Consider the following 14,084-nt stretch of genomic DNA (forward strand, 5'->3'; position numbering starts at 1 on the left):
CTTGAGAATGGTTTTTGGTTAATGATTTCTGAGAAAATGGTGAAAAAGGACCTGGCTGCCTCTCAATCTCTAAAATTGGTTTGTCCTGTTCAATTTTTACGACCCTCAGAGAGGTACTCTCAAGCAGACCACCCTGAACTACTGAGTTACTACTTTCATGAAAGTGCTGCTTTATTGTAATCATCTGGCACACCTAGGTTTCTTCTTATTTTATGAGAAAAGTAGTCCTCTTTATTTTGTAAAGATTTTATTTGTTTGAGATGAGAGGGCACGAGCGTGCGCATGAACAGGGGGAGGGGCAGAGGCAGAGGGAGAAGCAAGCTCCCTGCTGAGCAGGGGACCCCATGCTGGTCTTGGGATCACAGGACCCTGGGATCACAACCTGAGCTAAAGGCAGATGCCTAACTGACTGAGCCACCCTGGCACCCCTGAAAGAAAAGTAGTCATCTTATGAAAAACATTTTGTAGAGGAATTGTTTGGTTTTTCACTTTCTTTGGTGCTAAGACATATGATTTGTGATATAGGGAGCGACTATGGCAATTTAGGGTGGACAGTTGGAGACAATGTCTGGCAGAGATGTAGGAGGCTGTAAGCTGGAAGAACAGTCCAGATGCACAGGGACGTACCCAGTCAAGGCTGGTTAGCCCAGGGATTCCATGTATCAAGTCTGTACAAGGAGAGGGCTTGGTTTGCCTTCCTTGGCAAGTAGGGGTATTTCTGAACTCCCAGCCAGGGACTGTCTGGCCATCTGGCAGGAGTCCCATTGGTTAATAATAAAAGCCATTGTTTTCTGTGTCTCTGCTGTGGCCAAGTGCTTTAAATACCCCTGAGCTAGGTATTAGAATCTTTGCTTACCAACGAGAAAACTGAGGCTTATGGTGCAATCAGAATTACAGGTCTAACTCACGGTGGACTAGCGGTCCTTCACCAGATTTATGGTCATAGGACTTCCCTCAAAGGATTTTTCAAAAAAAAAATATGCTATGATTCAGCAGGTATGGGTGGGGCCCAGGGCATCGCTGTCAGAGACCCCTCTGGTAGCAAGTCAGTAGACCCTGGTCTTGGTGTGGTTTTGCTCACGTACCTGCTGAAAGAGCTTTAAAAAGCTATGTGTCCCCTCTCACATTTTAAGTTATATCTAAAATCACCCGTTGTAAGTTGAATGAAGGTGTTGTGTACTAAACAGGTAAACAAATAGTTCACATTTTATGAAATGAGATGAAGGAGAGGATTGAGTTTGTTTTAGATATTATTTGGTTTGATTTTTAAACTTTTAACCACTTTATTTAAAATACATGCAGAATCTCAAGGAAATCTCCTAAACTTTTAATTCATTGATTTTACCCAATATCTTGTGGATTTTTAGGTTGTCCTGGGAAACTCTCCAGGTACATTGAAGAGAATCCATGTCTGTCATTTATTCTAAAGTCTAGAAACCAATCCTCAAGATTTTCTAAGCAGAGCACTCCATGGGCAGCCTTCCTGCACTCCAAGGGGTGCTGGTACCCCCCTCGAAGGCCCCTTAGGAGGCCTTGGAAGGAGGAAACGCAACACTTGACCTGGAGACTTTGGGTGCTTCCATATAGCTGTTGTCTGTGTTCCTGGGGCTGGGTAGTGAGCCCACCGCCTGCACGGACTGCCTTGTGGGCGTAACAGGGTGATGGGGGAAAGGTCTGCTTAAAAGGCAGTTCACTCAATCAAAAGGAATAGCCCTGTTTGTCAGAGGAGGGCCACTTGTGTGTGAGGACCCCTGAGAAGCAGGGCTGCCCCGTGCATGGGGTGCATGGAGATCACGCAACTGCCCCAGGAGGGCGGGCGTGGGGGCCAGGCAGCTGCCCTCCCAGGGACAGCTCTTTCTCCGAGGGAGCAGGTGCAGTGCCAGGAGCTGTCAGCCTGGGCAACAGGGTGGAGGGAACAACCGGGTGAGTTTTGAGTTTAAAGACAGACTAAGGAATGCAGGGCAGAGTCAGAAAGGGCCACGGATGCCTGGCTGGCTCAGGGGGTAGAGCGCAGAAATTTGATCTCAGGGTTGTGAGTTTGAGCTCCATGTTGGGTATAGAGATTACTTAAAAAAAATCTTTTTAAGAAAAAGATTAGGGATACCTGGGTGGCTCAGTGGTTGAGCATCTGCCTTTGGTTCAGGAAGTGATCCCAGGGTCCTGGGATCGAGTCCCGCATCGGGCCCTCTGCAGGGAGCCTGCTTCTCCCTCTGCCTATGTCTCTGCCTCTCTCTCTGTGTCTCTTATGAATAAATAAATAAAAATTTTTAAAAAAAGAAAAAGACTGAAAAAAAAAAAGAAATGGGCAATGGACTTCAGGGAAACCCACTAAAAATCAGCCCAAGGTGATAGAGGGATGTGGTTTCTGAGCACAATGGGTACAGATAATCCCAGAGGGAAGAAGAGGAGGGGCAGGTGGGGAAGGCAGCCTGGCCACCCAGGGTTTGCTGGCCTGGGTGGGGGGGGGGATGTAGCAGGGCAGACAGGGCTATTTGGGAGGCCGAGGGAGACAGGTTACAGCTTCTCCACACACCTGTCTCTTCCCTGTCGTTCATCAGCTGGAAGGGCACTAACCTAACAGTGCTCAGTGAGGCTCACGGAAACCAATGCAGCCGCTCTGAGTGGGTGCGAAGGTCTCGGCCTGCAGTGTGACAGGCAGGTACCTGGAGGAGCCAGGATGCAGTGCCCCAGGAGAGCTACAAGCTCTGAGCCTGGTGTTTCCCCTGCAAACTGGTGATTGCTCGCACTGCCCTCTGGAGATGCTTCTGGAAGCTAAGGAGCAATGTAACTAAAAGCCTGGTACAAAGGCTCAGTAAACTGTAACTTCTGTTCATTGTTGAGAAAATCCAAGGAACAACTTGGAACAGGCTCTTGGGAAGCCTGGCTGAGACGCTGGCCTTTGGGGTGGGGAGCACTCTCACTTGGGGCCTTTGGCCTCTAGTCCTCCTTACCTGGAGGGAGAAGGGGACCAGCTTTCTTGTTCTCTGGCTATGCTGAGGCTCCTGGGGCGGGGGGGTCTTGCGGGGATGGTGAAGAAACAGCTCCCTGTGACCCTGAGCGCAGGCCCAGGCCCCGCATGCCCTCCAAGGGCCTTGTCCTTCTAGGCAAATAAATGCCCACACTAATAACTCATGTTTTACATTAAACAAAACAAAAAAAATCCTAGCTTTCAGTATTTTTGAACAACCCTGGCCAGGCAAGTTCAGATCCTGAGCAGGAACAGATCTTGACCTCAGCTGGTTGAGGACTTTCATCCTTGCCTTGGGGACAGATCTTGACTGTGGGAGGGGACTTTGCCCCTGCCCAGCCTTTCCCCCTAGCCAGGCTGGTGGAGAGGTTGTTCTGAGTTGGAGAAAGCAGGGACCGCCCACCCACCCCTCCAATTGGCTCAGCTCACCCTGACCACACCAAGACTGTCACCAGCCTACAGGAGGAAGGCTCTAGTGGGCCCGGCGGGGAGGGGGCTGTGGGTTCCCAGAGGCTGTGGGTGCAGGGGGCTGTGGGTGCAGGGTGCCGTGGGCCAGGGACCCAGACTCACTGGCGCTGCTCTGACTTTGCAGTACGAGGTGGAGCCTGCCCAGCTGGTGACACGGTGGCTGCAGGTCTCTGTATGGCACCTGGGCACTCTCACCCGGAGGGTGTTTCTTGGAGAGGTGACCATCCCTCTGGCCACATGGGACTTTGAAGATAGCACGACACAGTGTTTCTGCTGGTATCCGCTGAGGGCCAAGGTGACTGCGCTACCCCACCCCCACCGTGAAAACAAAACTCACTTTTCAAAGGGATTGGAGCCAAGACAACCTACCAGGGGAGCCTTGGCCCCGGGACACAGCGTGCTTGCCTGGCTGGGACTCCCCAGTGGGCAGGCTGGGCCAGGGGCTAGGGGAGGGGCAGGCGCTGGGAGGCCACGGCGGCCAGGAGCGAGGAGCTGATTGAGGGCCTGCTCACAGGCGCAGGGGAGGGGAGAGCCTGGGGGGAAAGTTCGCATTTCTTGGGGCAAAGTGCTTTGTGCTTTCTGTGCCAAGATCCAAGATTGGGAGAGAGGACATGTGCGGTAGTGGGGGAGGAGGAAGCGTGGGCTCCGTCATCCCCTAGAAATGACAAATGTCTCTGATCTCCCGCTACTGTCTCCTCCTGGAAGCCCTCCTGGCCCCCCTCTCCTGCCACCTTCCCTCTAGGTTCCTCTGCACGGCCTCCGCATCCATACCCCGCACCCTGTGCTCCCCCTTCTCAGAGCCTAGTCTGTCCTCACTCGTCACTTGGGATGTCGGCTGCGAACACTTTCTTCTATCCAAGGTCCCCCCCAGGACTTAGTGGAGACCCCGCCTCCTCCATGAGGGCTTTTCTGATTTTCCTTCTTCATGATTTTCCCTGACAGATGTACTTTCCCCCAGGATCCTGTACTTGGGTGCCCTGCCCGTCTTCTCCCTGTAGGACCCCCTGCAGTTCAAGACTAGCTGCCGACGAGGCTGGTGGCAAGAGGAAGAGCAGAGGTGCCAGGCTATAAGATGTCTTCCTAACACCAGCTAGTAGACAGTGACCACCCCTCTCACCAACACCCGGATGGGAGCCTCCTGCTTACAGGCCTGCCCTTTTGGTGACAGGAGGGGCCCAGGGGGTTAGCACAGGTTTTCCAGAAGCTGAGGGTAGAGGCAGCTTTATCTCCTCTGAGTGCCAGCTTCCTTCCTGGGAGGCAGCAGGGAGACCAAGAAGAGACACGATGGTGTAGACAGGGGCCAGCCGCACCCTCTTCTGGGACTTCTTGCTGAGTCCACTGACCTGGAGGGGCTCAATTTTATTTTATTTTCTTCAGACTCGGGCTGTGTGCAGGTTTTCTTAGGACCATCCTATGGGAATGTGCCAGGGCCTTTGAGCCCCCACACTGGCCCAAGCAGCCAAGTGGGCGGCTGGGGTGGGAATGGAGTCACCACAAATGGAAGACAAGCCAGTCCTACCATGGGCATGTCCACTCTACCCCAGGCTACTCCCCAGCCTGCAGAGGCTTTGTAGGGGTGAATGGGTGGGTTGGGTTGGGAAATGGGGCAATCAGAGGAGCCCAGAAGGTTCTGGAGGCGGAGGAATCTTGCCTCTGAGTTCTGTCTCTTGCCCCCAGGCAGAGAAAGTTGATGACAGCATTCTTCCGAATAATGGAGAACTAGCAGTCCGGGCCAAACTGGTCTTCCCTGCAGGGCCCAGAAAGTTCCAGGAGGCCCTAGAAGGTAGGTGGCCTCCAGTCCTGAGAATGTGCATCTGTTATTATGTCACTGTCTCCAAAGCCTGGAGCAGCAGGTGGGCTGAGCATTCCCTTTCTGCAACCCACTAATGCTGCAACACTCCAGCAACTTTCCAAGATGTGTTGACACTCAGCCTGGACAGTGGGTTCGTAGAACAGATGGTCTATAAGGGATATGAGGGACCCAAGCAGGCCAGGCCTTTGGTGCCCACTTTGCAGGGCTCTTAGGACACCAGTTCTGGGGCTTTCCTCCTGGGTGGGTGGGGGGAGGGGGCGCAGCTTGGACTGCCTCTCTGGAGCAAACCCTTCCGCTGCCACCCCTCTGGAAGAGGGTGCTCCCATGGCCACCAGTGTTAGTTGGGAGTGTGGCTCAAGAGTGCACCTCATAGCCCTGGGGCCTGCAGGGCTCTGAGTGAGTGCATCTTTGATCCCAGGTTACATGAGCTGTTGCCCAGCAAGAGAAGGGATCAAGGACAGGCTCTCAGCGACTTTATAGAACATTTCATAAGGTTAAATACAGTGGAGTGTATGGAGGAGATGAAGGTGAAGAAAGCACACACAATTCCATGATGTGTTTAGTGATCTCGTTTGCTTGGAAAAGGAAAAGTTTGCTGCCAGAGCTCACGGGGCCACCAGCGGGCCAGCAGCCTCTGTGGTCACTGCCACCCCCTAATAGAGGTCTTTGGGCCCCTACTTTGCCAAAAAACCATCCCTGCACTAGACTAGAACCTCTATCCTTCCTCTTCTTGGATCCCTTATTATCTCTGCAGCTTCCCAGAATTCTAGTGACCCCTCCATTCTGTCACCACACTGGCCTTGTTGGACAGCACGTGAGCAGGGCCAGCAGAGCCTCCCCACAGCAGATACATTCCTCTTCCTCTCTGTCCTACAGCTCAGAGCTGTACCACACCCTCTCTGAGCTCTCACTTTTAGGGTGGTGGCATTGCATGCATGCCATGTGCAGATGTAGAGCTCACAGCAAATGCCAGCTTTCCTTCCAGGGACTGATTGGCCATCCCCCAACGGTCAGCTTTGTTTGGTCGTGCTGGGAGCCAAGAATTTGCCTGTGCGGTCAGATGGTACCCTCAACTCCTTTGTTAAGGGGTAAGTATTCTATTCAATCAACTATTTACTGATAAACTGTATATATATGCAGCATTCCACTTTCTATATAAAGTATAGCGAGCATAAGCCATTTTAAACTTGTATTTTAGCTTTCCTATGAAAATCCCACATAATGGGTTAAAGACTCCAATTTTCAAGAATTCATGGGAGTTGGACCTGCCAAGGCTAGATTTGGAACACTGCATTTTAACCCGAAACCCAGATCTTATCGGTCCTTGTTATTACATCAGCATTTTCTGACTCAGAGCTCAGACAGAGCAGCGTGGTTGGTACATATGCCCTTGCCTTAGCATCTCCTCCTGGATTAACAGGAAGACGGACTCCACTTATTCCATTCTTATTGGCTACATGTGTGTTCACCTCTAGACGTAAAGCAAGTATCATTAATTATTACACAGAATTGCCGTGTCCTCCGTCAGTGACATGATGGGAAATGATGGCTTACTATGCCAAGCTCTGAGTTCCTGTCCTCATGCCGCCACTTATCAGAGGGCCTTGGGCAAGTCCTGTGGCCCTTCTGAACTTATTTCCTGAGAACAGAGTTAAAATGAGAGATGTGTGTTCAGAGTCCTGGTCCCCGGGTAGCAGGTGTAAGCTATGCGTTGCCTGGTGGTCGGCATCCCAAGGAGGGATTAAGACAAGAACATTGTCCCGACCACCATGATCTAGAATCCCAAATGACCCTTAACATCTGGGGCAGAATCCGAAACATCCTTGCAAGAGGTCACATGGCCAATATGGCAATTTGCATTCTCCCTCCTGGCTCGGGATTTTTCTTTTGAATGTAGCCTTGGGTCTCACGATGGCAAGCGCTGCCAGGGGAGGGTGCTGGGCTGGGCACTCGAAGACTGTGGTCTGTCTCCCTCCTGCAGCTGTCTCACTCTGCCAGACCAACACAAACTGAAGCTAAAGTCCCCCGTGGCGAAGAAGCAGGCTTGTCCCCGGTGGCAGCACTCCTTCGTGTTCAATGGCGTGAGCCCTTCCCAGCTGAGACAGTCAAGCCTGGAATTAACCGTCTGGGACCAGGCCATCTTTGGTGTGAGCGACCGCCTGCTGGGGGAAGCCAGGCTGGGTTCTAGTAAGTCTGAGATACTTCGTGGGCCCAAGTAGCATGGTTTATACTCCACGAGTATCTTTCGTGGTGGTGGACACAGAAAGGACTTAATAAGGCTTCCGCGACGGCTGGTGATTTAACTGGCGTGGAAATGGCCTAACTTGCCGTAAATGGAGATTGCCACATCTAGCTCTTGCTCTACAATTGAGCAGTAATACGGCCAAGTATTTAAACAATTTAGATCAGATTTAGATCTGCTAAAGAAACAAAAACTACAGGCCTCAGAATGGGCCAGGTACAGTATTTGCTTTTGTTTCTGGTGTCAATCATAAAAGGATTAATTTCTTAAAGGAAAATAGCTTCTTAATCCAAACACATGGCAATTCAGAAAGTATTTCAGTAAGAGTGGGACAGAGGGACACTGCCTTTTCAGCACTGCTCAACTGGGTGCTGCAGGCCTTGTGTGGGGGACAGCCTTCTGTGGGGAGGGCCTGCCCACTAGGGGTGCCCCTCAAACACTGTGCTAACCAGAAAGACCCACACACATCTCCAGGACCTCCAACTGTGAGAACCTCTGAACAGTGTCCAGGGGCACCTGGGAGGGCTCATGTGCTTGAGCATCCAACTCGTGATTTCAGCTCAGGTCATGATGTCAGGCTCTCTGCTCAGCAGGGAGTCTGCTTGTTGCCCTCTCCCTCTGCCCTCCCTTCATTCTCAAATAGAAGAAATACTGTCCAAGGCACAACACAACCCCCCTTTCTATAACGGATGTCTGCAAACCTGGCCCCAGGTCTCAGACCACCCCACCAATCCGTAGCCATTGTAATGTGTTAAGATCGTCCAGTCCCCTTGAAGAGCCAACCCACAGGATAGGTCTTCTCCTTTCAAACTATATGAAAGGCAGCAGCTTTGGACTCTTGAGGCTACACAGTATTTAGGAATGAATGCCTGCTGTGTACTGTTCTGAGCATGGCGTTGGGGTGGAAGGTCTTGCTCATCCTCATCAGTGGTTGGCATTTTCGAATGGTCCTAAGTCGAGGTTAAAAACACTTTTAAACAGTTGGTCATTTTAAAAAGAAGAGGTAAATAAAAATTAAAAAAAAAAAAAAAAAAGGGATCCCTGGGTGGCGCAGCGGTTTGGCGCCTGCCTTTGGCCCAGGGCGCGATCCTGGAGACCTGGGATCGAATCCCACGTCGGGCTCCCGGTGCATGGAGCCTGCTTCTCCCTCTGCCTGTGTCTCTGCGCCTCTCTCTCTCTGTGTAACTATCATAAATAAATAAAAATTTAAAAAAAAAAAAAAAAAAAGAAGAGGGTGGGTAAGGTGGCCCGCACATCACCCATCACACTAATTTGTCACTTCACTCCCATCACAGAGGAAAACGTAGCTGGTGGCAGGGACATGTGCTCACAGTCCGAGCTCCAGTGGCAGAAAGTTCTTTCTAGCCCCAATCTGTGGACAGACATGACACTCGTCCTGCACTGAAGCCAGAGTTCCAGTCTGCAGCAGGAAGGTTGGCTGGAGGCATGGGTGTGGACACATGGCTGGCACAGTCCCTGTGGAGCATGGACACTGTCTGCAGCTCTGGCACGGGGCACGGACCCTCTTCCATAGCCCTGTCTGTATTTATGTTCAACACAGCACTTGCTGATATTACATAAATAAGACTGTCTGGTTTCTGTGCTTTGAATAAAGGTTTGTTACCTCTGTCCTCCTGTTCTTAATCAAATAGTGGAAATTATGGCCTTGTTCTATGCATTTGAAGGAGAACTACTGGTAGGTATTCGGTCCCTCTTGTTCTGCTTGCTGGAGGGACTCCCATTTTGGGTTGGTCAGCACCCAGGATCCCACGGAGCACTGCCCCCCCACCCCCCGGCTGTATAGAGAGGAGGGGCCCTCCTGCCCCAATACGCAAGGACACACCCACTGCCACCTCTTGCCTTGCACATCTTTTATTTCTCAAATCTGTGGTGTGGGGTTCATCTGAACACAGCTCTTACCCAAAAAGGAAGAGGACACAGCCGAGCATGAAAAGTGAGCGAGAGCTGATGTTTCAGCAGGTTCGCAGGGATGAGGGAGACAACTGGCTAGGTCAGAATGGGTTCTTCTTGTGGAGACAACACCAGGTTGGAAGAGTCCCTTCATAGCTGGAGTCTGAATTATCCACACAGCATGTGTATATTTTGCAAATAAGCTCAGATAGGAAACTGAAATGTGCACAATTACATGCACACAGAACACTCAAAGACAAGTCATTTTTACAGATGTGATTACAGCAGTTAATCCCCCTCATTACCACTTCAGGTCACATCAGATCAAGTGCCATGGTTACATGGTTTTTAATACGTAATTCTTTTATTCTGTAAAAGGTAACAAAATATACAGAATGAAACTTTCCCTTTTTTAAACTAATGTTACAAACCCATATTGTCACATATATAAATACTATTCTCTACAGCTGATCATTAATTAGGTGTGAGTCCAACAATGTAGCCCTCTAACTGTTAAGCAAATGAACAAAAAACCCAAAAAGCCAACAAGTTTGTCCAAGGCTGAAGTGTCCTCTGTGTACAAAGGAACACAAGAAAAATCACCGCGTGTGCATGTGTGTGAGTGCTTTAGTCTGTTTTCAAAATTTTCACCTCTCAAAAAACAAATATACAAAGGAATTCTTCCTAGAAATCAAAAAAATCAATTTGAGCCAATTCCAAACAAAGTAATATGGCACGGAGTCTAAGCCATGGTGTGGTTTAAACACACTGCATATCTCGCGTCGCACATGTCAGCATGGGGTTTGTTAACTCAGACTTGACAGCATCTTCCCTACTTCAGTCCGTCCTGCTGCAAGCACAGAACAGGAAGTGATTGACAAGTGATAATAAAATCAGGCCTGTTTGGCACTATGATACAATTGGGAAAAAGAAACCATGGAAGCGCCCATCGATCCCAGCGCCAGAACATTCCCACTGAAACAACTACTGTCTTGTTAAAGGACCTGGAACACGACGGGGGAGGGGGGGGGTTCCCTAGATTTACAAAACTACCCACACCGGCTCCAGAGCCTGACAGCGAGCCCCTGCACCCTGGCCTTACAGGGCCTCGAACTCATCAATCCGCTGCTTGGTGTTGCCCTGACGGATCTGCCGCAGCGTCTTGTACTTGTCCCGACCTTGCCTCATATTCTCATTGTGGATGATGTCATTGTGGGTCCTCTTGTTCTCATCTCTGGCCTGGGACAGCTCACTGGTCAGGGTCTGCAAGCGGAGGTGGCACAGTTCAGGGGGACCCAGGAGCAGCGGGAACTGGGGGAAATGGTTTCCCCCCACCCCACCCCACCCTGTCTACACCCCCACCGCCCCCTCACCATCAGCTGCCGTTGCACCCGCTCATTCTTCTCAGCCTCGGTGATCCGCTTCTCCTCGTTACGGTCATCCATGATGCCCTCGCTGGACAGCTCAGCGCTGTAGCCCGTGTACTCCGTGCCCTCCTCCTGCAGGTTATCCTGCACGTGGTAGCTCACTGGCTCATAGACGGGGGGCGGTGGGGGTGGAGGGGCAGTCATCACCAGGTGCAGCTCCTCCTTGGTCTTTACCAGGTCATCCTGGGCTTCCTTGGCCTTGGAAAGCAACCAGTACAGAGGTGACAACTTGTCACACAGAGCAAAGCACATAAACCATTTTTGGAAGAATCCCCTTTTCTGTAAATGAAGGCTTCTGCACCTTCTCTCACCACTCCTCTCACCTCCCCTGGTGGGCTGGGTACTAGGGTCTTAACAGCCCAGAGCGGAGGCCAGTGGTGGGGACGGAAGATGGGGGAGGGCATGGTTGGGGACAAGCATTCCAGTGCAGGGCCTGCCCAGCCTCTTCCAAGTCTGGGGCTCTGGATCCTGGGAGTGGTTCTCAATCGTGCCCATGGCACCAAGAGAAAAACTCATGCCAGGCTTGACTTTTTTTTTTTTTTTTAAGAACCAGAATTAATTTCTTTCGGTCTCAAATTCTAATATATATTCATTGTATTAATTTTGAAACAAACCAAAATCCTCCAGCCACTAGAAAATGCCACCATCACATTGCAGAGTGCAGTTTTATCCTCTTCCCTTGTGTGGCCACTATTTATGACGCTCCTCACTGCCTGTGGGCACTGTGCTCAAGCACCCTCCTACCTGCTGTTACCCCTAAATCTTCCAGTAACCTCTCCTAGGTACACATCCCCAATCATGCCCACCTCATTACCACTCCGTCCCTGGAGGTGAGCTTAGTTTGAACCTCTTCTGCAACCAGCTTTTTCTCACTCCGTACTTTATAATGAACACTTTCTCCAAAAACCTAAGGATCCAACTTGCATGGGGGTGGGGTGGGGGGATGGAGCTTAAGAGGAGATGTGAGGGAGGAACCAGGTGTCCCCAGAAGGAGCCACTACAGATGGGGAAGCACAGGTAAGGACAGTGGGGTGGGGCAGGCGGCTGCCACAGCTTGGTAGATGTCTACACTGAATATATCCAAAGCTCCCCTGGGGACCATTTTTCCCAGCAGGCATGGGGGGCTCAGCTGGAGAGGCAGGCTCTCTGGACACTGCAGTGGAATGTGGTTCTTCCTATTACAGCTGCAATTTATTAAACCTCTCTGCAGCATGGTCCTTGGAGCAACCTTACAGGCTGGCTATTACTCCCTACCTGCAGTAAGGAAACGGAGGCATGGAGAGGTCAGGCCACGTGCCCCATCACGCTGCATAAGAGCAGAGCTGCGACCCTCGCCCTGTTTTGGGACCTCCAAGTCCAAATCTTTCCATGGTGACATGGTGTATGCACCAGCGGTCAGAAGAGGCAGGAGGTCTAGTTTCAGGCCCTGTGGCCTGTTGCTAGGGGCACCCACATGACCAGATTTAGAGCTAGTCCTGATGGAGCTCTGGGGTTTGTTAACTCTGCTCCAGAGCAGAGGGGTGGAGACGGCCAGAGCAGAGGGGTAGAAGTGAACAAGAGGCTCCTTGTTCCCTGCTAATCCAACAGCGGCCTCCCCAGCGCACAGGGCAAGCCCATTCCTACAGGGATTCTGGCCTAAGAAGCCCAACTGGGACTGGTAAAGCATCGCAAAACATCCCGAGGCTCGCTACGCCACCCAACAGCCTGGCCCTGGCCGCCTTCTGGCCGTGTGCCCCCACAAGGTCTCTGGCCTGCAGACTCACCCGGTGCTGCCACTCCTCGACCTCGTCCTCCTTGCGCCGCCGCGCCTCCTCCAAGAGGGCGATCTTCGCTGTGTACTCTGCTAGTTCTGCGGCCTAGTAAAGCACACGAAGCTCAAATTATTTCTGGGGCTTTTTGGGAGAGCCCTTTTGCAAATGGACAGCCACACAGTTTGGTGACTGGCCTCATTCCCCCGCTCCTCCCCAGCCGGCAGTGCCCCCTGCTGCCCACCGTGTCCTCAAGGCCATGCCTCACCCAGACCACCACGTCCAGCTCCCGGGATGCCTGCAGCAGGGCCGCCGAGGCCCAAACAGCAGCACAGCCCCTCCCACCAGGCTTTACTCTCTCAAGCAGATCGTTTTACAGCCCCAGACACAATCATAAGGCAGGCGTCACTTCTGCATCCCCAGAGGCAGCCTCTCCATAATTCAGCATCATGAAACTCAGGGAGCTCCTACCAGCTGCTCCTGGCTCTTTATCTGATCTGCTGCCTGCCTCTCCAGCTCCTCCTTGGCCCTCAGGGCGGCCACGCGGTCAGCCTCCAGACGCTCTGCCTCCTCCTGGGCACGCTTCCTCTCCTCCTCTAGCTGCAGGGCTCTCTGAATCTGGTCTGACAGTTCTGGAGAGAACACAAGGAGAAAAAGAAACCATGGAAGCGCCCATTGATCCCAGTGCCAGAACATTCCAGTGAAACAACTACGGTCTTGTTAAAGGACCTGGAACACGATGGGGAGGAGGGGGGGGTTCCCTAGATTTACACAACTACCCACACTGGCTCCAGAGCCTGACAGCAATGCCCCAGCCTTGCAGGGCCTAGAACTCGTCGATCCCTTGCTTGGTGTTGGCGGACACGCAGAAACTGCACCACTCGCCAAGTTTTTGGTTTGTAAGACGGGGCAATGTACCATGGTTTGGGCACTCACTAGCCACGTGACCTGGGGCAAATTACTTTACCTGCTAGCCCTTAATATTGTCATCAGGAAAATGGGGAGGACTCAGTATTAGCCTCAAAGGAGTAAGGGAAAATAAAAAAAAAAAAGATAATGTGCATAAAAGCAGTTAGCAGAGCATCTAAAGTACAGGAATATCTTTAACACAAAGACCCATCATCGTGTTCTCTCAGCCACGAGTCTCTGCTGTGGGTCTTGTTTTAACCTGCGAAGTTCCTGGCTGTGGGCAAGCTGACGGTCCATCTGCCCCTTGCTGTGGAATGCACCCCTGCGAACACAACCACTGGGCACAAACCCACCTTTCTCTGCTTTCTTGGTTTTCTCCTCATAGTCCTGCAGCCTGAGCATCAGCTCCTCCTTCTCCCGCATCATCTGCTCCTTCTCTCTCTCCACGGTTTCTCGCCTCTTCTTCTCAGTTTCCAGCTGCTGCCTGTTACAGGGTGAGGGACAACACAGCAATGTCTAGATGCTGGCAGGCACTTGCCATGTCAACACACATCACCAGTGCCCAGTCCAGGCCCCAGGCCCATCCTCTGGATGGTAC

The 14,084-nt window shown here is 51.7% G+C and overlaps 2 protein-coding genes across 9 annotated transcripts in view; one reads left to right on the plus strand and one right to left on the minus strand.

The window, feature by feature from the left end:
- SYTL3 (synaptotagmin like 3) overlaps window positions 1-9,122 on the plus strand; it is a 93,424-nt gene extending 84,302 nt beyond the window's left edge. For 6 of the 7 annotated variants that reach the window (XM_072829432.1, XM_072829417.1, XM_072829429.1 and 3 more), the window contains 5 exons: window positions 3,561-3,731; window positions 5,114-5,219; window positions 6,223-6,337; window positions 7,231-7,436; window positions 8,787-9,122. In XM_072829432.1, coding sequence (XP_072685533.1) covers window positions 3,561-3,731; window positions 5,114-5,219; window positions 6,223-6,337; window positions 7,231-7,436; window positions 8,787-8,896 — 708 coding nt within the window. In that variant the 3' untranslated portion in view covers window positions 8,897-9,122. The remainder of the gene's footprint in view (window positions 1-3,560; window positions 3,732-5,113; window positions 5,220-6,222; window positions 6,338-7,230; window positions 7,437-8,786) is intronic. The other variant, XM_072829442.1, reaches the window with a different exon arrangement.
- Window positions 9,123-9,347: 225 nt separating this feature from the next.
- Window positions 9,348-14,084, minus strand: part of EZR (ezrin) — a 51,232-nt gene continuing 46,495 nt past the window's right edge. For both annotated transcript variants that reach the window (XM_072829452.1, XM_072829459.1), the window contains 5 exons: window positions 13,840-13,970; window positions 13,049-13,209; window positions 12,593-12,685; window positions 10,776-11,027; window positions 9,348-10,665 (listed from right to left, as the gene is read on the minus strand). In XM_072829452.1, the coding sequence (XP_072685553.1) occupies window positions 10,501-10,665; window positions 10,776-11,027; window positions 12,593-12,685; window positions 13,049-13,209; window positions 13,840-13,970 (802 nt within the window). In that variant the 3' untranslated portion in view covers window positions 9,348-10,500. The remainder of the gene's footprint in view (window positions 10,666-10,775; window positions 11,028-12,592; window positions 12,686-13,048; window positions 13,210-13,839; window positions 13,971-14,084) is intronic.

Source organism: Canis lupus, chromosome 1 (genome assembly GCF_048164855.1).
Source record: "Canis lupus baileyi chromosome 1, mCanLup2.hap1, whole genome shotgun sequence".
Classification (NCBI taxonomy): domain Eukaryota; kingdom Metazoa; phylum Chordata; class Mammalia; order Carnivora; family Canidae; genus Canis; species Canis lupus.